Source organism: Oncorhynchus nerka, linkage group LG27 (assembly GCF_034236695.1).
Source record: "Oncorhynchus nerka isolate Pitt River linkage group LG27, Oner_Uvic_2.0, whole genome shotgun sequence".
NCBI classification, from domain to species: Eukaryota; Metazoa; Chordata; class Actinopteri; order Salmoniformes; family Salmonidae; genus Oncorhynchus; species Oncorhynchus nerka.
In genome coordinates this window covers 97798250-97822691 of record NC_088422.1, presented here as the reverse complement: position 1 = coordinate 97822691, position 24442 = coordinate 97798250, and the positions used below count along the sequence as shown (strand labels likewise).

The 24442-nt window shown below is 41.9% G+C and overlaps 1 protein-coding gene across 2 annotated transcripts in view; it reads left to right on the top strand.

Annotated features, from left to right (window-relative positions):
* Positions 1-24442, top strand: part of LOC135565406 (long-chain fatty acid transport protein 2-like) — an 89648-nt gene that overhangs the window by 5778 nt on the left and 59428 nt on the right. For both annotated transcript variants that reach the window (XM_065012410.1, XM_065012409.1), the window contains exon 4: positions 3932-4056. In XM_065012410.1, the coding sequence (XP_064868482.1) occupies positions 3932-4056 (125 nt within the window). The remainder of the gene's footprint in view (positions 1-3931; positions 4057-24442) is intronic.

Below are 24442 nucleotides of genomic sequence, written 5' to 3'. Positions count from 1 at the left end.
ACTTTAATAATGGAACACGGGACACTTTAATAATGGAACACGGGACACTTTAATAATGGAACACGGGACACTTTAATAATGGAACACTGGGCACTTTAATAATGAAACACGGGACACTTTAATAATGGAACACTGGGCACTTTAATGTTTACATACTGTTTTACCCACTTCATATGTATATATCTGTTGAATGCATTCAGTTGTACAACTGACTAGGTATCCCCCTTTCCTTTCCCTTATACTGTATTCCAGTTAAGGCCATCCTATTCAACTATTGCTGTACTATTCTTCAGCAATACTACATATTCTATCCATATACTGTCCATAATGTATATACACTACCGGTCAAAAGGTTTAGAACACCTACTCATTCAAGGGGTTTTCTCTATTTTTACTATTTTCTACATTGTATAATAATAGTGAAGACATCAAAACTATGAAATAACACATATGGAAACATGTAGTAACCAAAGAAGTGTTAAACAAATCTAAATATATGATATATTTGAGATTCTTCGAAGTAGCCACCCTTTGCCTTGATGACAGCTTTTCACGCTCTTGGCATTCTCTTAACCAGCTTCACCTGGAATACTTTTCCAACAGTCTTGAAGGAGTTCCCACACACTGTATACTGAGCACTTGTTGGATGCTTTTCCTTCACTCTGCGGTCCAACTCATCCCAAACCATCTCAATTGGTTTGAGGTCAGGTGATTGTGGAGGCCAGGTCATCTGATGCAATACTGCATCACTCTCCGTCTTGGTCAAATAGCCCTTACACAGCCTGGAGGTGGGTTGGGTCATTGTCCTGTTGAAAAACAAATGATAGTCCTACTAAGCGCAAACCAGATGTGATGGAGTATCGCTGCAGAATGCCGTGGTAGCCATGCTGGTTAAGTGTGCCTTGAATTCTAAATAAATCACTGACAGTGTCACCAGCATAGCACCCCCACACATCACACCTCCTCCTCCATGCTTCACGATGGAAACCACACATGCAGAGATAATACGTTCACCTACTCTACGTCTCACAAAGACACAGCTGTTGGAACCAAAAATCTCAAATGTGGACTCCTCAGACCAATGGACAGATTTCTACCTGTCTAATGTCCATTGCTCGTGTTTCTTGACCCAAGAAAGTCTCTTCTTCCTGGTGTCCTTTAGTAGTGGTTTCTTTGCAGCAATTTGACAATGAAGACTTTATTCACACAGTCTCTTCTGAAAAGTTGATGTTGAGATGTGTCTGTTACTTGAACTCTGTGAATCATTTATTTGGGATGCAATTTCTGAGGCTGGTAACTCTAATGAACTCATCCTCTGCAGCAGAGGTAACTCTGGGTCTTCCTTTCCTATGGCGGTCCTCGTGAGAGTTTGATCATAGCGCTTGATAGTTTTTGCGACTGCACTTGAAGAAACTTTCAAAGTTCTAGAAATGTTCCTCATTGACTGACCTTCATGTCTTAAAGTAATGATGAACTGTCGTTTCTCTTTGCTTATTTGAGCTGTTCTTGCCATAATATGGACTTGGTCTTTTACCAAATAGGGCTATGTTCTGTATACCACCCCCCACGACACAACTGATTGGCTCAAACACATTAAGAAGGAAAGAAATTCCACAAGTGAACTTTTAACAAGGCTCACCTGTTAATTGAAATGCATTCCAGGTGACTACTTCATGAAGCTGGTTGAGAGAATGCCAAGCGTGTGCAAACTGTCACCAAGACAAAGGGTGGCTATAGATTGTTTAACACTTTTTTTGTTTAGTACATGACTAAATGTGTTATTTCATAGTTTTCATGCCTTCACTATTATTCTACAATGTAGAAAATTGTAAAAAAGAAACAAAAACCCTTGAAGGTGTGTCCAAACGTACTGTATATATACTCAGGACTCCGACGTTGCTTGTCCTATTATTGATATATTTCTTAATTCCATTCTTTTACTTTTAGACTTGTTTGTATTGTTAGATGTTACTGCACTGTTGGAGCTTGGAACACAAGCATTTCACTACACTCGCCATGACATCTGCTGAAGATGTGCACGTGACCAATAACATTTGGAACACAAGCATTTCACTACACTCGCCATGACATCTGCTGAAGATGTGCATGTGACCAATAACATTTGGAACACAAGCATTTCACTACACTCGCCATGACATCTGCTGAAGATGTGCACGTGACCAATAACATTTGGAACACAAGCATTTCACTACACTCGCCATGACATCTGCTGAAAATGTGCACGTGACCAATAACATTTGGAACACAAGCATTTCACTACACTCGCCATGACATCTGCTGAAGATGTGCACGTGACCAATAACATTTGGAACACAAGCATTTCACTACACTCGCCATGACATCTGCTGAAGATGTGCACGTGACCAATAACATTTGGAACACAAGCATTTCACTACACTCGCCATGACATCTGCTGAAGATGTGCACGTGACCAATAACATTTGGAACACAAGCATTTCACTACACTCGCCATGACATCTGCTGAAGATGTGCACGTGACCAATAACATTTGGAACACAAGCATTTCACTACACTCGCCATGACATCTGCTGAAGATGTGCACGTGACCAATAACATTTGGAACACAAGCATTTCACTACACTCGCCATGACATCTGCTGAAAATGTGCACGTGACCAATAACATTTGGAACACAAGCATTTCACTACACTCGCCATGACATCTGCTGAAGATGTGCACGTGACCAATAACATTTGGAACACAAGCATTTCACTACACTCGCCATGACATCTGCTGAAGATGTGCACGTGACCAATAACATTTGGAACACAAGCATTTCACTACACTCGCCATGACATCTGCTGAAGATGTGCACGTGACCAATAACATTTGGAACACAAGCATTTCACTACACTCGCCATGACATCTGCTGAAGATGTGCATGTGACCAATAACATTTGGAACACAAGCATTTCACTACACTCGCCATGACATCTGCTGAAGATGTGCCAGTGACCAATAACATTTGGAACACAAGCATTTCACTACACTCGCCATGACATCTGCTGAAGATGTGCCAGTGACCAATAACATTTGGAACACAAGCATTTCACTACACTCGCCATGACATCTGCTGAAGATGTGCACGTGACCAATAACATTTGGAACACAAGCATTTCACTACACTCGCCATGACATCTGCTGAAGATGTGCATGTGACCAATAACATTTGGAACACAAGCATTTCACTACACTCGCCATGACATCTGCTGAAGATGTGCATGTGACCAATAACATTTGGAACACAAGCATTTCACTACACTCGCCATGACATCTGCTGAAGATGTGCATGTGACCAATAACATTTGGAACACAAGCATTTCACTACACTCGCCATGACATCTGCTGAAGATGTGCATGTGACCAATAACATTTGGAACACAAGCATTTCACTACACTCGCCATGACATCTGCTGAAGATGTGCATGTGACCAATAACATTTTATTTGAAATGTCCCAGTCAGGTCACGTGGTTAGGAAAAACTCCAAGCTGATTATGATGCACATGCAGTACCAGCTTTAGTACTTTCTTTTGTCCACAAAAAAAGGGCACTTGTTCCTCTAATGGGTGCATATTTAAGGGACATTTAGTACTGAAGTGAATACAACCGGTTCACAGCATATGTGGCCACTTTTCTGCTCTCACGGCCATTACAAGGTCATTTATAAGAGCACCGTCCTGCTCGTTCCTGTTCCTGAACTAATACCTGTGCCTGGGTGTTAGGGTTTTTTATGATGATGATGATGATGCACACTGCTGACTTAGCATAACAGTTTTGTCAGCATTTCAGGTCTGCCATTGGTTGATAATGATAGCGATATCACCTGCATGTTCTTAAAACTGATATTTTCATTGTTCCTCTCTCATCTCTTCTATCTGTCCATCCCAGGCTCCACCATCATTCTGAGGAGGAAGTTCTCAGCCTCTCAGTTCTGGGATGATTGCAGGAAGTACAACGTTACGGTGATCCAGTACATAGGAGAGGTGTTACGCTACCTCTGTAACACACCCAAGGTAAGCAACCTCAGCTGGAAGCTTTATACAAGGTCACCTTCATTTTGTCATTCATTGTTATTACATAGTAGTTGCTATGGTTTTCGCATCCTGTCCTGGGATATGTTTCGTATTGCGTCAGACAACAACATTGACGAATACGCTGATTCGGTGAGCGAGTTCATTAGAACGTGCGTTGAAGATGTCGTTCCCATAGCAACGATTAAAACATTCCCAAACCAGAAACCGTGGATTGATGGCAGCATTCGAGTGAAACTGAAAGCCCGAACCACTGCTTTTAATCAGGGCAAGGTGACCGGAAACATGACCGAATACAAACAGTGTAACTATTCCCTCCGCAAGGCAATCAAACAAGCTAAGCGTCAGTATAAAGACAAAGTAGAATCTCAATTCAACGGCTCAGACACAAGAAGTATGTGGCAGGGTCTACAGTCAATCACGGATTACAAAAAGAAAACCAGCCCAGTCACGGACCAGGATGTCTTGCTCCCAGGCAGACTAAATAACTTTTTTGCCCGCTTTGAGGACAATACAGTGCCACTGACACGGCCCGCAACTAAAACATGCGGACTCTCCTTCACTGCAGCCGACGTGAGGAAAACATTTAAACGTGTCAACCCTCGCAAGGCTGCAGGCCCAGACGGCATCCCCAGCCGCGCCCTCAGAGCATGCGCAGACCAGCTGGCTGGTGTGTTTACGGACATATTCAATCAATCCCTATCCCAGTCTGTTGTTCCCACATGCTTCAAGAGGGCCGCCATTGTTCCTGTTCCCAAGAAAGCTAAGGTAACTGAGCTAAATGACTACCGCCCGTAGCACTCACTTCCGTCATCATGAAGTGCTTTGAGAGACTAGTCAAGGACCATATCACCTCCACCCTACCTGACACCCTAGACCCACTCCAATTTGCTTACCGCCCAAATAGGTCCACAGACGATGCAATCTCAACCACACTGCACACTGCCCTAACCCATCTGGACAAGAGGAATACCTATGTGAGAATGCTGTTCATCGACTACAGCTCGGCATTTAACACCATAGTGCCCTCCAAGCTCGTCATCAACCTCGAGACCCTGGGTCTCGACCCCGCCCTGTGCAACTGGGTACTGGACTTCCTGACGGGCCGCCCCCAGGTGGTGAGGGTAGGCAACAACATTTCCACCCCGCTGATCCTCAACACTGGGGCCCCACAAGGGTGCGTTCTGAGCCCTCTCCTGTACTCCCTGTTCACCCACGACTGCGTGGCCACGCACGCCTCCAACTCAATCATCAAGTTTGCGGACGACACAACAGTGGTAGGCTTGATTACCAACAACGACGAGACGGCCTACAGGGAGGAGGTGAGGGCCCTCGGAGTGTGGTGTCAGGAAAATAACCTCACACTCAACGTCAACAAAACTAAGGAGATGATTGTGGACTTCAGGAAACAGCAGAGGGAACACCCCCCTATCCACATTGATGGGACAGTAGTGGAGAGGGTAGTAAGTTTTAAGTTCCTCGGCGTACACATCACAGACAAACTGAATTGGTCCACCCACACAGACAGCATCGTGAAGAAGGCGCAGCAGCGCCTCTTTAACCTCAGGAGGCTGAAGAAATTCGGCTTGTCACCAAAAGCACTCACAAACTTCTACAGATGCACATTCGAGAGCATCCTGTCGGGCTGTATCACCGCCTGGTACGGCAACTGCTCCGCCCACAACTGTAAGGCTCTCCAGAGGGTAGTGAGGTCTGCACAACGCATCACCGGGGGCAAACTACCTGCCCTCCAGGACACCTACACCACCCGATGTCACAGGAAGGCCATAAAGATAATCAAGGACAACAACCACCGAGCCACTGCCTGTTCACCCCGCTATCATCCAGAAGGCGAGGTCAGTACAGGTGCATCAAAGCTGGGACCGAGAGACTGAAAAACAGCTTCTATCTCAAGGCCATCAGACTGTTAAACAGCCACCACTAACATTGAGTGGCTGCTGCCAACACACTGACTCAACTCCAGCCACTTTTATAATGGGAATTGATGGGAAATGATGTAAAATATATCACTAGCCACTTTAAACAATGCTACCTAATATAATGTTTACATACCCTACATTATTCATGTCATATGTATATGTATATACTGTACTCTATATCATCTACTGCATCTTTATGTAATACATGTATCACTAGCCACTTTAACTATGCCACTTTGTTTACATACTCATCTCATATGTATATACTGCACTCAATACCACTCTACTGTATCTTGCCTATGCCGTTCTATACCATCACTCACTCATATATCTTTATGTACATATTCTTATCCCCTTACACTTGTGTCCATAAGGTAGTCGTTTTGGAATTGTTAGCTAGATTACTTGTTGGTTATTACTGCATTGTCGGAACTAGAAGCACAAGCATTTCGCTACACTCGCATTAACATCTGCTAACCATGTGTATGTGACAAATACAATTTGATTTGATTTGAGGGGGTTTATGACATAGTAATGACATCGTAGTTGCTATGGTCTCTAGCATCCTGTCCAGGGGGTTGATGACATAGTAGTTGCTATGGTTTTCGCATCCTGTCCAGGGGGTTTATGACATAGTAATGACATAGTAGCTGCTATGGTTTTCGCATCCTGTCCAGGGGGTTTATGACATAGTAGTTGCTATGGTTTTCGCATCCTGTCCAGGGGGTTTATGACATAGTAATGACATAGTAGCTGCTATGGTTTTCGCATCCTGTCCAGGGGGTTTATGACATAGTAATGACATAGTAGCTGCTATGGTTTTCGCATCCTGTCCAGGGGGTTTATGACATAGTAATGACATAGTAGTTGCTATGGTCTCTAGCATCCTGTCCAGGGGGTTTATGACATAGTAGTTGCTATGGTTTTCGCATCCTGTCCAGGGGGTTTATGACATAGTAATGACATAGTAGTTGCTATGGTTTTCGCATCCTGTTCAGGGGGTTTATGACATAGTAATGACATAGTAGTTGCTATGGTTTTCGTATCCTGTCCAGGGGGTTTATGACATAGTAATGACATAGTAGTTGCTATGGTTTTCGCATCCTGTTCAGGGGGTTTATGACATAGTAATGACATAGTAGTTGCTATGGTTTTCGTATCCTGTCCAGGGGGTTTATGACATAGTAATGACATAGTAGTTGCTATGGTCTCTAGCATCCTGTCCAGGGGGTTTATGACATAGTAGTTGCTATGGTCTCTAGCATCCTGTCCAGGAGGTTTATGACATAGTAATGACATAGTAGTTGCTATGGTTTCTAGCATCCTGTCCAGGGGGTTTATGACATAGTAATGACATCGTAGTTGCTATGGTTCGCAGCGTCCTGTCCAGGGGGTTTATGACATAGTAATGACGTCGTAGTTGCTATGGTTCGTAGCATCCTGTCCAGCGGGTTTATGACATAGTAATGACATCGTAGTTGCTATGGTTTCTAGCATCCTGTCCAGGGGGTTTATGACATCGTAGTTGCTATGGTTTCTAGTATCCTGTCCAGGGGGTTTATGACATCGTAGTTGCTATGGTTTCTAGCATCCTGTCCAGGGGGTTTATGACATCGTAGTTGCTATGGTTCGCAGCATCCTGTCCAGGGGGTTTATGACATAGTAATGACATCGTAGGTGCTATGGTTTCTAGCATCCTGTCCAGGGGGTTTATGACATAGTAATGACATCGTAGTTGCTATGGTTCGCAGCATCCTGTCCAGCGGGTTTATGACATAGTAATGACATCGTAGGTGCTATGGTTTCTAGCATCCTGTCCAGGGGGTTTATGACATAGTAATGACATCGTAGTTGCTATGGTTTCTAGCATCCTGTCCAGGGGGTTTATGACATAGTACTGACATCGTAGTTGCTATGGTTCGCAGCATCCTGTCCAGGGGGTTTATGACATAGTACTGACATCGTAGTTGCTACGGTCTCTAGCATCCTGTCCAGGAGGTTTATGACATCGTAGTTGCTATGGTTTCTAGCATCCTGTCCAGGGGGTTTATGACATAGTAATGACATCGTAGTTGCTATGGTTTCTAGCATCCTGTCCAGGGGGTTTATGACATCGTAGTTGCTATGGTTTCTAGTATCCTGTCCAGGGGGTTTATGACATCGTAGTTGCTATGGTTTCTAGCATCCTGTCCAGGGGGTTTATGACATCGTAGTTGCTATGGTTCGCAGCATCCTGTCCAGGGGGTTTATGACATAGTAATGACATCGTAGGTGCTATGGTTTCTAGCATCCTGTCCAGGGGGTTTATGACATAGTAATGACATCGTAGTTGCTATGGTTTCTAGCATCCTGTCCAGGGGGTTTATGACATAGTACTGACATCGTAGTTGCTATGGTTCGCAGCATCCTGTCCAGGGGGTTTATGACATAGTACTGACATCGTAGTTGCTATGGTCTCTAGCATCCTGTCCAGGAGGTTTATGACATCGTAGTTGCTATGGTTTCTAGCATCCTGTCCAGGGGGTTTAAGACATCGTAGTTGCTATGGTTTCTAGCATCCTGTCCAGGGGTTTTATGACACGTAGTTGCTATGGTTTCTAGCATCCTGTCCAGGGGGTTTATGACATCGTAGTTGCTATGGTTTCTAGCATCCTGTCCAGGGGGTTTATGACATCGTAGTTGCTATGGTTTCTAGCATCCTGTCCAGGGGGTTTATGACATCGTAGTTGCTATGGTTTCTAGCATCCTGTCCAGGGGGTTTATGACATCGTAGTTGCTATGGTTCGTAGCATCCTGTCCAGGGGGTTTATGACATCGTAGTTGCTATGGTTCGTAGCATCCTGTCCAGGGGGTTTATTTGTACAAGCTGCCTCATGCCACATAAGCAGGAGGTATGGACTCTTTCTGGCTCAGAAAAGGCTTACCTCTGGTTTAGGGTATATGACTGACCAGGCATGTTTTCAGCCATGTTTCAGACAAGGATTTGAACGTACTTGACATTATATTTTTGACCCAGGACTGTAGAGTACACACTAATAGTAACAACATGATGGTAGGCCACTGGGCAGCATGCAGGGATCATGCCGGGGCCATGAGGAACCCATGCCGGGGCCATGAGGAACCCATGCCGGGGCCATGAGGAACCCATGCCGGGGCCATGCTGGAATCAAACCCCACATCTCTGGTGTTTCCGGCATCATCCATGCTCTAACACACTGAGCTATGGTGAACCCACATGTTAGACTAGTGTTAGACTAGTGTTAGACTAATGTTAGACTAGTGTTAGACTAGTGTTACAGACTAGTGTTAGACTAGTGTTACAGACTAGTGTTAGACTAGTGTTACAGACTAGTGTTACAGACTAGTGTTAGACTAGTGTTAGACTAGTGTTACAGACTAGTGTTAGACTAGTGTTAGACTAGTGTTAGACTAGTGTTACAGACTAGTGTTAGACTAGTGTTAGACTAGTGTTAGACTAGTGTTACAGACTAGTGTTAGACTAGTGTTAGACTAGTGTTACAGACTAGTGTTAGACTAGTGTTAGACTAGTGTTAGACTAGTGTTACAGACTAGTGTTAGACTAGTATTAGACTAGTGTTAGACTAGTGTTACAGACGGGCGTTACAGACTAGTGTTAGACTAGTGTTAGACTAGTGTTAGACTAGTGTTAGACTAGTGTTACAGACTAGTGTTAGACTAGTGTTAGACTAGTGTTACAGACTAGTATTAGACTAGTGTTAGACTAGTGTTACAGACGGGCGTTACAGACTAGTGTTAGACTAGTGTTAGACTAGTGTTACAGACTAGTGTTAGACTAGTGTTAGACTAGTGTTAGACTAGTGTTACAGACTAGTGTTAGACTAGTGTTAGACTAGTGTTACAGACTAGTGTTAGACTAGTGTTACAGACTAGTGTTAGACTAGTGTTACAGACTAGTGTTAGACTAGTGTTAGACTAGTGTTACAGACTAGTGTTAGACTAGTGTTAGACTAGTGTTAGACTAGTGTTACAGACTAGTGTTAGACTAGTGTTACAGACTAGTGTTAGACTAGTGTTAGACTAGTGTTACAGACTAGTGTTAGACTAGTGTTACAGACTAGTGTTAGACTAGTGTTACAGACTAGTGTTAGACTAGTGTTAGACTAGTGTTACAGACTAGTGTTAGACTAGTGTTAGACTAGTGTTAGACTAGTGTTAGACTAGTGTTACAGACTAGTGTTAGACTAGTGTTACAGACTAGTGTTAGACTAGTGTTAGACTAGTGTTACAGACTAGTGTTAGACTAGTGTTACAGACTAGTGTTAGACTAGTGTTACAGACTAGTGTTAGACTAGTGTTAGACTAGTGTTACAGACTAGTGTTAGACTAGTGTTAGACTAGTGTTAGACTAGTGTTACAGACTAGTATTAGACTAGTGTTAGACTAGTGTTACAGACGGGCGTTACAGACTAGTGTTAGACTAGTGTTAGACTAGTGTTACAGACTAGTGTTAGACTAGTGTTAGACTAGTGTTAGACTAGTGTTACAGACTAGTGTTAGACTAGTGTTAGACTAGTGTTACAGACTAGTGTTAGACTAGTGTTAGACTAGTGTTACAGACTAGTGTTACAGACTAGTGTTAGACTAGTGTTAGACTAGTGTTACAGACTAGTATTAGACTAGTGTTAGACTAGTGTTACAGACGGGCGTTACAGACTAGTGTTAGACTAGTGTTACAGACTAGTGTTACAGACTAGTGTTAGACTAGTGTTAGACTAGTGTTACAGACTAGTGTTAGACTAGTGTTAGACTAGTGTTACAGACGGGCGTTACAGACTGGCGTTAACAGAATAGTGGAATCTAGATTGTTCAAGTCAAGTGATCTTCTTCCCAGTATTCAGACAGATGAAGTTAAGTTACACCCGAGGCAGAGTGTCACAGAGAGCTTTTTCTGCATGTTCAAATACTATTTGAAATGTTTAAATACTTTGAACAGTGTTTTCTGACTGAGCCTTCCTGGAAAGGCTGATGGGCGGGGTTTGGACTTGGTTCCATTGCATTAGGCATGTTCAATCAAGCACATCTAAATGATTCAAAAGATTCCAAATACTACTTGAAGCCAGGTGTGGTTTATGCCCAGGCTTTGTGGCGCGAACTGCTCCCTCTGTGTGTCCAATCAGACCGAGACCCTCTCAGCCACTTCTAAATCTCTCCAGCGAGGTTGTTTTACAACCCGGCCACAGCTGAAGCGTCAGAAATAGAATCATTAAGATTCCCAGTGTCACCTTACTGTGATGTCACTGACCTGGAATGTTCTAAAGTGATATTTTCAATTGAGTTGGATTGAATCCAGACGATTGATGGAGTTGAAAAGGTCATTTATAGGTTGATATTATGATAGTAGATGTTTCTACCTCTTTTTGGAGGTAAAATATGCAGGCAGTTGGGAGATGCCATTTCATGGAAGATGCTATCACCTTTTATTTTCTGGACTAGGCTACATGCAGACAGTTCTGGACTAGGCTACATGCAGACAGTTCTGGACTAGGCTACATGCAGACAGTTATGGACTAGGCTACATGCAGCCAGTTATGGACTAGGCTACATGCAGACAGTTCTGGACTAGGCTACATGCAGACAGTTCTGGACTAGGCTACATGCAGATCGTTTTGGACTAGGCTACATGCAGACAGTTCTGGACTAGGCTACATGCAGACAGTTCTGGACTAGGCTACATGCAGACAGTTTTGTACTAGGCTATATGCAGACAGTTATGGACTAGGCTACATGCAGACAGTTCTGGACTAGGCTACATGCAGACAGTTATGGACTAGGCTACATGCAGACAGTTTTGGACTAGGCTACATGCAGACAGTTCTGGACTAGGCTACATGCAGACAGTTCTGGACTAGGCTACATGCAGACAGTTTTGGACTAGGCTACATGCAGACAGTTTTGGACTAGGCTACATGCAGACAGTTATGGACTAGGCTACATGCAGACAGTTATGGACTAGGCTACATGCAGACAGTTTTGGACTAGGCTACATGCAGACAGTTCTGGACTAGGCTACATGCAGATCGTTTTGGACTAGGCTACATGCAGACAGTTCTGGACTAGGCTACATGCAGACAGTTTTGGACTAGGCTACCAGCAGACAGTTCTGTCTTCTTCTCAACACCAAATCTCCCAAAAGGAGCCTTTCCCCAGAATTCATGTGGAGAGACTTTTATAAGACTCTTCTGACCAGCATCCCGTTGACCCTCCCAACTAGCCCAACCCCTAACCTTAACCCTAACCCAAACCCGTTGACCCTCCCAACTAGCCCAACCCCTAACCTTAACCCTAACCCAAACCCGTTGACCCTCCCAACTAGCTCAACCCCTAACCTTAACCCTGAACTAATTGTAACCAATTCAGAAATTAAATATTGGTTTGCACGTCATCCATGTCTCCTTACTTTTTATGGCCGTCATATTTCAGGGCCCTCGAAGGCGTGGCCTGGAGAGCAATGTAAACATTCTGTGTTCCCACCATTGAAACTGAACCCCTCTCCACGTACAGACACACCATGTGACCCTCCCACAGCCTAGTGGTCTACAGCTACATATCAAATGGCAACCAATTCCCTCTATAGTTTCACCAGGGCAACAGTAGTGGACTACAGTATAAAGGGAATAGGTTGCCATTTAGGACACACCCTCGCGGTTCTGATCTGGTGGTCCTCTCAGAATAGCTAATGGCCTTTACTTAGGGACTCTACCATGTGTAATGACAGTCAGTGGTGGGCTGGGGGCTGGGGCTTAGGCTGGGATATATCTGGGTCAGGGAAGGGGCTGAGGGCTGGGGCTTAGGCTGGGATATATCTGGGTCAGGGAAGGGGCTGAGGGCTGGGGCTTAGGCTGGGATATATCTGGGTCAGGGAAGGGGCTGAGGGCTGGGATATATCTGGGTCAGGGAAGGGGCTGAGGGCTGGCGCTTAGGCTGGGATATATCTGGGTCAGGGAAGGGGCTGAGGGCTGGGGCTTAGGCTGGGATATATCTGGGTCAGGGAAGGGGCTGAGGGCTGGGGCTTAGGCTGGGATATATCTGGGTCAGGGAAGGGGCTGAGGGCTGGGGCTTAGGCTGGGATATATCTGGGTCAGGGAAGGGGCTGAGGGCTGGGGCTTAGGCTGGGATATATCTGGGTCAGGGAAGGGGCTGAGGGCTGGCGCTTAGGCTGGGATATATCTGGGTCAGGGAAGGGGCTGAGGGCTGGCGCTTAGGCTGGGATATATCTGGGTCAGGGAAGGGGCTGAGGGCTGGGGCTTAGGCTGGGATATATCTGGGTCAGGGAAGGGGCTGAGGGCTGGGATATATCTGGGTCAGGGAAGGGGCTGAGGGCTGGCGCTTAGGCTGGGATATATCTGGGTCAGGGAAGGGGCTGAGGGCTGGCGCTTAGGCTGGGATATATCTGGGTCAGGGAAGGGGCTGAGGGCTGGGGCTTAGGCTGGGATATATCTGGGTCAGGGGAGGGGCTGAGGGCTGGGGCTTAGGCTGGGATATATCTGGGTCAGGGAAGGGAAATGTAATCACGTATGGTCATATTTTCAAACCTTTTATTGGATAGTTCAAAATAATGTTAGGTTAGAATGTTATAGAACGTTAGGTTAGAATGTAATAGAACGTTAGGTTAGAATGTTAGGTTAGAATGTTATAGAATGTTAGAATGTCTCTATGACTGTACAGACTCCTGTCTCTATGACTGTCTCTAATGGTAATACACTATATGACTTTACAGACTCCTGTCTCTAATGGTAATACACTATATGACTGTACAGACTCCTGTCTCTAATGGTAATACACTATATGACTGTACAGACTCCTGTCTCTAATGGTAATAAACTATATGACTGTACAGACTCCTGTCTCTATGACTGTCTCTAATGGTAATACACTATATGACTGTACAGACTCCTGTCTCTATGACTGTACAGACTCCTGTCTCTAATGAAAATACACTATATGACTGTACAGACTCCTGTCTCTAATGGTAATACACTATATGACTGAACAGACTCCTGTCTCTAATGGTAATACACTATATGACTGTACAGACTCCTGTCTCTATGACTGTCTCTAATGGTAATACACTATATGACTGAACAGACTCCTGTCTCTAATGGTAATAAACTATATGACTGTACAGACTCCTGTCTCTATGACTGTCTCTAATGGTAATACACTATATGACTGTACAGACTCATGTCTCTATGACTGAACAGACTCCTGTCTCTATGACTGTCTCTAATGGTAATACACTATATGACTGTACAGACTCCTGTCTCTAATAGTAATACACTATATGACTGTACAGACTCCTGTCTCTATGACTGTGCAGACTCCTGTCTCTAATGGTAATACACTATATGACTGTACAGACTCCTGTCTCTATTGGTAATACACTATATGACTGTACAGACTCCTGTCTCTATGACTGAACAGACTCCTGTCTCTATGACCGTGCAGACTCCTGTCTATATGACTGTACAGACTCCTGTCTCTATTGGTAATACACTATATGACTGAACAGACTCCTGTCTCGATGACTTTACAGACTCCTGTCTCTATGACTGTCTCTAATGGTAATACACTATATGACTGTACAGACTCCTGTCTCTATGACTGTACAGACTCCTGTCTCTATGACTGTACAGACTCCTGTCTCTAATGGTAAAACACTATATGACTGTACAGACTCCTGTCTCTAATGGTAATACACTATATGACTGTACAGACTCCTGTCTCTAATGGTAATAAACTATATGACTGTACAGACTCCTGTCTCTAATGGTAATACACTATATGACTGAACAGACTCCTGTCTCTAATGGTAATACACTATATGACTGAACAGACTCCTGTCTCTAATGGTAATAAACTATATGACTGTACAGACTCCTGTCTCTAATGGTAATACACTATATGACTGTACAGACTCCTGTCTCTAATGGTAATAAACTATATGACTGTACAGACTCCTGTCTCTATGACTGTACAGACTCCTGTCTCTAATGGTAATACACTATATGACTGTACAGACTCCTGTATCTATGACTGTACAGACTCCTGTCTCTATGACTGTCTCTAATGGTAATACACTATATGACTGTACAGACTCCTGTCTCTAATGGTAATACACTATATGACTGTACAGACTCCTGTCTCTAATGGTAATACACTATATGACTGTACAGACTCCTGTCTCTAATGGTAATAAACTATATGACTGTACAGACTCCTGTCTCTATGACTGTACAGACTCCTGTCTCTAATGGTAATACACTATATGACTGTACAGACTCCTGTATCTATGACTGTACAGACTCCTGTCTCTATGACTGTCTCTAATGGTAATACACTATATGACTGTACAGACTCCTGTCTCTAATGGTAATACACTATATGACTGTACAGACTCCTGTCTCTAATGGTAATAAACTATATGACTGTACAGACTCCTGTCTCTATGACTGTCTCTAATGGTAATACACTATATGACTGTACAGACTCCTGTCTCTAATGGTAATAAACTATATGACTGAACAGACTCCTGTCTCTATGACTGTCTCTAATACACTATATGACTGTACAGACTCCTGTCTCTATTGGTAATACACTATATGACTGTACAGACTCCTGTCTCTAATGGTAATAAACTATATGACTGTACAGACTCCTGTCTCTATGACTGTACAGACTCCTGTCTCTATGACTGTCTCTAATGGTAATACACTATATGACTGTACAGACTCCTGTCTCTATTGGTAATACACTATATGACTGTACAGACTCCTGTCTCTAATGGTAATGAACTATATGACTGTACAGACTCCTGTCTCTATGACTGTGCAGACTCCTCTCTAATGGTAATACACTATATGACTGTACAGACTCCTGTCTCTAATGGTAATAAACTATATGACTGTACAGACTGTCTCTATGACTGTCTCTAATGGTAATACACTATATGACTGTACAGACTCCTGTCTCTATGACTGTACAGACTCCTGTCTCTAATGAAAATACACTATATGACTGTACAGACTCCTGTCTCTAATGGTAATACACTATATGACTGAACAGACTCCTGTCTCTAATGGTAATACACTATATGACTGTACAGACTCCTGTCTCTATGACTGTCTCTAATGGTAATACACTATATGACTGAACAGACTCCTGTCTCTAATGGTAATAAACTATATGACTGTACAGACTCCTGTCTCTATGACTGTCTCTAATGGTAATACACTATATGACTGTACAGACTCATGTCTCTATGACTGTACAGACTCCTGTCTCTATGACTGTCTCTAATGGTAATACACTATATGACTGTACAGACTCCTGTCTCTAATAGTAATACACTATATGACTGTACAGACTCCTCTCTCTATGACTGTGCAGACTCCTGTCTCTAATGGTAATACACTATATGACTGTACAGACTCCTGTCTCTATTGGTAATACACTATATGACTGTACAGACTCCTGTCTCTATGACTGAACAGACTCCTGTCTCTAATGGTAATAAACTATATGACTGTACAGACTCCTGTCTCTATGACTGTACAGACTCCTGTCTCTATGACTGTCTCTAATGGTAATACACTATATGACTGTACAGACTCCTGTCTCTATTGGTAATACACTATATGACTGTACAGACTCCTGTCTCTAATGGTAATGAACTATATGACTGTACAGACTCCTGTCTCTATGACTGTGCAGACTCCTGTCTCTAATGGTAATACACTATATGACTGTACAGACTCCTGTCTCTAATGGTAATAAACTATATGACTGTACAGACTCCTGTCTCTATGACTGTCTCTAATGGTAATACACTATATGACTGTACAGACTCCTGTCTCTATGACTGTACAGACTCCTGTCTCTAATGAAAATACACTATATGACTGTACAGACTCCTGTCTCTAATGGTAATACACTATATGACTGAACAGACTCCTGTCTCTAATGGTAATACACTATATGACTGTACAGACTCCTGTCTCTATGACTGTCTCTAATGGTAATACACTATATGACTGAACAGACTCCTGTCTCTAATGGTAATAAACTATATGACTGTACAGACTCCTGTCTCTATGACTGTCTCTAATGGTAATACACTATATGACTGTACAGACTCATGTCTCTATGACTGTACAGACTCCTGTCTCTATGACTGTCTCTAATGGTAATACACTATATGACTGTACAGACTCCTGTCTCTAATAGTAATACACTATATGACTGTACAGACTCCTGTCTCTATGACTGTGCAGACTCCTGTCTCTAATGGTAATACACTATATGACTGTACAGACTCCTGTCTCTATTGGTAATACACTATATGACTGTACAGACTCCTGTCTCTATGACTGAACAGACTCCTGTCTCTATGACCGTGCAGACTCCTGTCTATATGACTGTACAGACTCCTGTCTCTATTGGTAATACACTATATGACTGAACAGACTCCTGTCTCGATGACTTTACAGACTCCTGTCTCTATGACTGTCTCTAATGGTAATACACTATATGACTGTACAGACTCCTGTCTCTATGACTGTACAGACTCCTGTCTCTATGACTGTACAGACTCCTGTCTCTAATGGTAATACACTATATGACTGTACAGACTCCTGTCTCTAATGGTAATACACTATATGACTGTACAGACTCCTGTCTCTAATGGTAATAAACTATATGACTGTACAGACTCCTGTCTCTAATGGTAATACACTATATGACTGAACAGACTCCTGTCTCTAATGGTAATACACTATATGACTGAACAGACTCCTGTCTCTAATGGTAATAAACTATATGACTGTACAGACTCCTGTCTCTAATGGTAATACACTATATGACTGTACAGACTCCTGTCTCTAATGGTAATAAACTATATGACTGTACAGACTCCTGTCTCTATGACTGTACAGACTCCTGTCTCTAATGGTAATACACTATATGACTGTACAGACTCCTGTATCTATGACTGTACAGACTCCTGTCTCTATGACTGTCTCTAATGGTAATACACTATATGACTGTACAGACTCCTGTCTCTAATGGTAATACACTATATGACTGTACAGACTCCTGTCTCTAATGGTAATAAACTATATGACTGTACAGACTCCTGTCTCTATGACTGTCTCTAATGGTAATACACTATATGACTGTACAGACTCCTGTCTCTAATGGTAATAAACTATATGACTGAACAGACTCCTGTCTCTATGACTGTCTCTAATGGTAATACACTATATGACTGTACAGACTCCTGTCTCTATTGGTAATACACTATATGACTGTACAGACTCCTGTCTCTATGACTGTACAGACTCCTGTCTCTATGACTGTCTCTAATGGTAATACACTATATGACTGTACAGACTCCTGTCTCTATTGGTAATACACTATATGACTGTACAGACTCCTGTCTCTAATGGTAATGAACTATATGACTGTACAGACTCCTGTCTTATGACTGTGCAGACTCCTGTCTCTAATGGTAATACACTATATGACTGTACAGACTCCTGTCTCTAATGGTAATAAACTATATGACTGTACAGACTCCTGTCTCTATGACTGTCTCTAATGGTAATACACTATATGACTGTACAGACTCCTGTCTCTATGACTGTACAGACTCCTGTCTCTAATGAAAATACACTATATGACTGTACAGACTCCTGTCTCTAATGGTAATACACTATATGACTGAACAGACTCCTGTCTCTAATGGTAATACACTATATGACTGTACAGACTCCTGTCTCTATGACTGTCTCTAATGGTAATACACTATATGACTGTACAGACTCATGTCTCTATGACTGTACAGACTCCTGTCTCTATGACTGTCTCTAATGGTAATACACTATATGACTGTACAGACTCCTGTCTCTAATGGTAATACACTATATGACTGTACAGACTCCTGTCTCTATTGGTAATACACTATATGACTGTACAGACTCCTGTCTCTATGACTGAACAGACTCCTGTCTCTATGGTAGATCCTGTCTATATGACTGTACAGACTCCTGTCTCTATTGTAATGTCACTATATGACTGAACAGACTCCTGTCTATGACTTTACAGACTCCTGTCTCTATGACTGTCTCTAATGGTAATACACTATATGACTGTACAGACTCCTGTCTCTATGACTGTACAGACTCCTGTCTCTATGACTGTACAGACTCCTGTCTCTAATGGTAATACACTATATGACTGTACAGACTCCTGTCTCTAATGGTAATACACTATATGACTGTACAGACTCCTGTCTCTAATGGTAATAAACTATATGACTGTACAGACTCCTGTCTCTAATGGTAATACACTATATGACTGAACAGACTCCTGTCTCTAATGGTAATACACTATATGACTGAACAGACTCCTGTCTCTAATGGTAATAAACTATATGACTGTACAGACTCCTGTCTCTAATGGTAATACACTATATGACTGTACAGACTCCTGTCTCTAATGGTAATAAACTATATGACTGTACAGACTCCTGTCTCTATGACTGTACAGACTCCTGTCTCTAATGGTAATACACTATATGACTGTACAGACTCCTGTATCTATGACTGTACAGACTCCTGTCTCTATGACTGTCTCTAATGGTATTACACTATATGACTTTACAGACTCCTGTCTCTAATGGTAATACACTATATGACTGTACAGACTCCTGTCTCTAATGGTAATACACTATATGACTGTACAGACTCCTGTCTCTAATGGTAATAAACTATATGACTGTACAGACTCCTGTCTCTATGACTGTACAGACTCCTGTCTCTAATGGTAATACACTATATGACTGTACAGACTCCTGTATCTATGACTGTACAGACTCCTGTCTCTATGACTGTCTCTAATGGTAATACACTATATGACTGTACAGACTCCTGTCTCTAATGGTAATACACTATATGACTGTAAAGACTCCTGTCTCTAATGGTAATAAACTATATGACTGTACAGACTCCTGTCTCTATGACTGTCTCTAATGGTAATACACTATATGACTGTACAGACTCCTGTCTCTAATGGTAATAAACTATATGACTGAACAGACTCCTGTCTCTATGACTGTCTCTAATGGTAATACACTATATGACTGTACAGACTCCTGTCTCTATTGGTAATACACTATATGACTGTACAGACTCCTGTCTCTAATGGTAATAAACTATATGACTGTACAGACTCCTGTCTCTATGACTGTACAGACTCCTGTCTCTATGACTGTCTCTAATGGTAATACACTATATGACTGTACAGACTCCTGTCTCTAATGGTAATACACTATATGACTGTACAGACTCCTGTCTCTAATGGTAATACACTATATGACTGTACAGACTCCTGTCTCTATGACTGAACAGACTCCTGTCTCTAATGGTAATAAACTATATGACTGTACAGACTCCTGTCTCTATGACTGTACAGACTCCTGTCTCTATGACTGTCTCTAATGGTAATACACTATATGACTGTACAGACTCCTGTCTCTATTGGTAATACACTATATGACTGTACAGACTCCTGTCTCTAATGGTAATGAACTATATGACTGTACAGACTCCTGTCTCTATGACTGTGCAGACTCCTGTCTCTAATGGTAATACACTATATGACTGTACAGACTCCTGTCTCTAATGGTAATAAACTATATGACTGTACAGACTCCTGTCTCTATGACTGTCTCTAATGGTAATACACTATATGACTGTACAGACTCCTGTCTCTATGACTGTACAGACTCCTGTCTCTAATGAAAATACACTATATGACTGTACAGACTCCTGTCTCTAAGTAATAATACACTATATGACTGAACAGACTCCTGTCTCTAATGGTAATACACTATATGACTGTACAGACTCCTGTCTCTATGACTGTCTCTAATGGTAATACACTATATGACTGAACAGACTCCTGTCTCTAATGGTAATAAACTATATGACTGTACAGACTCCTGTCTCTATGACTGTCTCTAATGGTAATACACTATATGACTGTACAGACTCATGTCTCTATGACTGTACAGACTCCTGTCTCTATGACTGTCTCTAATGGTAATACACTATATGACTGTACAGACTCCTGTCTCTAATAGTAATACACTATATGACTGTACAGACTCCTGTCTCTATGATGTCTCTAATGGTAATACACTATATGACTGTACAGACTGTCTCTATTGGTAATACACTATATCTAATGTCTCTAATACACTATATGACTGTACAGACTCCTGTCTCTATTGGTAATACACTATATGACTGTACAGACTCCTGTCTCTATGACTGTCTCTAATGGTAATACACTATATGACTGTACAGACTCCTGTCTCTATGACTGTACAGACTCTATGACTGTACAGACTCCTGTCTCTAATGGTAATACACTATATGACTGTACAGACTCCTGTCTCTAATGGTAATACACTATATGACTGTACAGACTCCTGTCTCTAATGGTAATAACTATATGACTGTACAGACTCCTGTCTCTAATGGTAATACACTATATGACTGTACAGACTCCTGTCTCTAATGGTAATACACTATATGACTGTACAGACTCCTGTCTCTATGACTGTCTCTAATGGTAATACACTATATGACTGTACAGACTCCTGTCTCTAATGGTAATAAACTATATGACTGTACAGACTCCTGTCTCTATGACTGTCTCTAATGGTAATACACTATATGACTGTACAGACTCCTGTCTCTATGACTGTACAGACTCCTGTCTCTATATGACTGTACAGACTCCTGTCTCTATTGGTAATACACTATATGACTGTACAGACTCCTGTCTCTATAATAGACTATATGACTGTACAGACTCCTGTCTCTAATGGTAATACACTATATGACTGAACAGACTCCTGTCTCTGACTTTACATGACTGTCTCTAATGGTAATACACTATATGACTGTACAGACTCCTGTCTCTATGGTAATAACTATATGACTGTACAGACTCCTGTCTCTGACTGACAGACTCCTGTCTCTAATGGTAATACACTATATGACTGTACAGACTCCTGTCTCTAATGGTAATACACTATATGACTGTACAGACTCCTGTCTCTAATGGTAATAACACTATATGACTGTACAGACTCCTGTCTCTAATGGTAATACACTATATGACTGTACAGACTCCTGTCTCTCTATATGACTGAACAGACTGTCTCTAATGGTAATACACTATATGACTGTACAGACTCCTGTCTCTAATGGTAATAAACTATATGACTGTACAGACTCCTGTCTCTATGACTGTCTCTAATGGTAATACACTATATGACTGTACAGACTCCTGTCTCTATGACTGTAACAGACTATATGTCTCTACAGACTGTCTCTAATGGTAATACACTATATGACTGTACAGACTCCTGTCTCTAATGGTAATACACTATATGACTGTACAGACTCCTGTCTCTAATGGTAATAAACTATATGACTGTACAGACTCTCTGGTAATACACTATATGACTGTACAGACTCCTGTCTCTAATGGTAATACACTATATGACTGTACAGACTCCTGTCTCTAATGGTAATACACTATATGACTGTACAGACTCCTGTCTCTGTCTCTATATGGTAAGACACTGTCTCTATGACTGTACAGACTCCTGTCTCTAATGGTAATACACTATATGACTGTACAGACTCCTGTCTCTAATGGTAATAAACTATATGACTGTACAGACTCCTGTCTCTAATGGTAATACACTATATGACTGTACAGACTCCTGTCTCTATGACTGTACAGATACACTATATGACTGTACAGACTCCTGTCTCTAATGGTAATAAACTATATGACTGTACAGACTCCTGTCTCCTGTCTCTAATGGTAATACACTATATGACTGTACAGACTCCTGTCTCTAATGGTAATACACTATATGACTGAACAGACTCCTGTCTCTAATGGTAATACACTATATGACTGTACAGACTCCTGTCTCTATGGTGTCACTATATGACTGAACAGACTGTCTCTAATGGTAATACACTATATGACTGTACAGACTCCTGTCTCTATGACTGTCTCTAATGGTAATACACTATATGACTGTACAGACTGTCTCTAATGGTAATACACTGTCTCTATGATACAGACTCCTGTCTCTAATGGTAATACACTATATGACTGTACAGACTCCTGTCTCTAATGGTAATACACTATATGACTGTACAGACTCCTGTCTCTATGACTGTACAGACTCCTGTCTCTAATGGTAATACACTATATGACTGTACAGACTCCTGTCTCTATTGGTAATACACTATATGACTGTACAGACTCCTGTCTCTATGACTGAACAGACTCCTGTCTCTAATGGTAATAAACTATATGACTGTACAGACTCCTGTCTCTATGACTGAACAGACTCCTGTCTCTATATGACTTACAGACTCCTGTCTCTATGACTGTCTCTAATGGTAATACACTATATGACTGTACAGACTCCTGTCTCTATGACTGTACAGACTCCTGTCTCTATGACTGTACAGACTCCTGTCTCTAATGGTAATACACTATATGACTGTACAGACTCCTGTCTCTAATGGTAATACACTATATGACTGTACAGACTCCTGTCTCTAATGGTAATAAACTATATGACTGTACAGACTCCTGTCTCTAATGGTAATACACTATATGACTGAACAGACTCCTGTCTCTAATGGTAATACACTATATGACTGAACAGACTCCTGTCTCTAATGGTAATAAACTATATGACTGTACAGACTCCTGTCTCTATGACTGTACAGACTCCTGTCTCTAATGGTAATAAACTATATGACTGTACAGACTCCTGTCTCTATGACTGTCTCTAATGGTAATACACTATATGACTGTACAGACTCCTGTCTCTAATGGTAATAGACTATATGACTGCACAGACTCCTGTCTCTATGACTGTACAGACTCCTGTCTCTATGACTGTCTCTAATGGTAATAAACTATATGACTGTACAGACTCATGTCTCTATGACTGTACAGACTCCTGTCTCTATGACTGTCTCTAATGGTAATACACTATATGACTGTACAGACTCCTGTCTCTAATGGTAATACACTATATGACTGTACAGACTCCTGTCTCTAATGGTAATAAACTATATGACTGTACAGACTCCTGTCTCTATGACTGTCTCTAATGGTAATACACTATATGACTGTACAGACTCCTGTCTCTAATGGTAATAAACTATATGACTGAACAGACTCCTGTCTCTATGACTGTCTCTAATGGTAATACACTATATGACTGTACAGACTCCTGTCTCTATTGGTAATACACTATATGACTGTACAGACTCCTG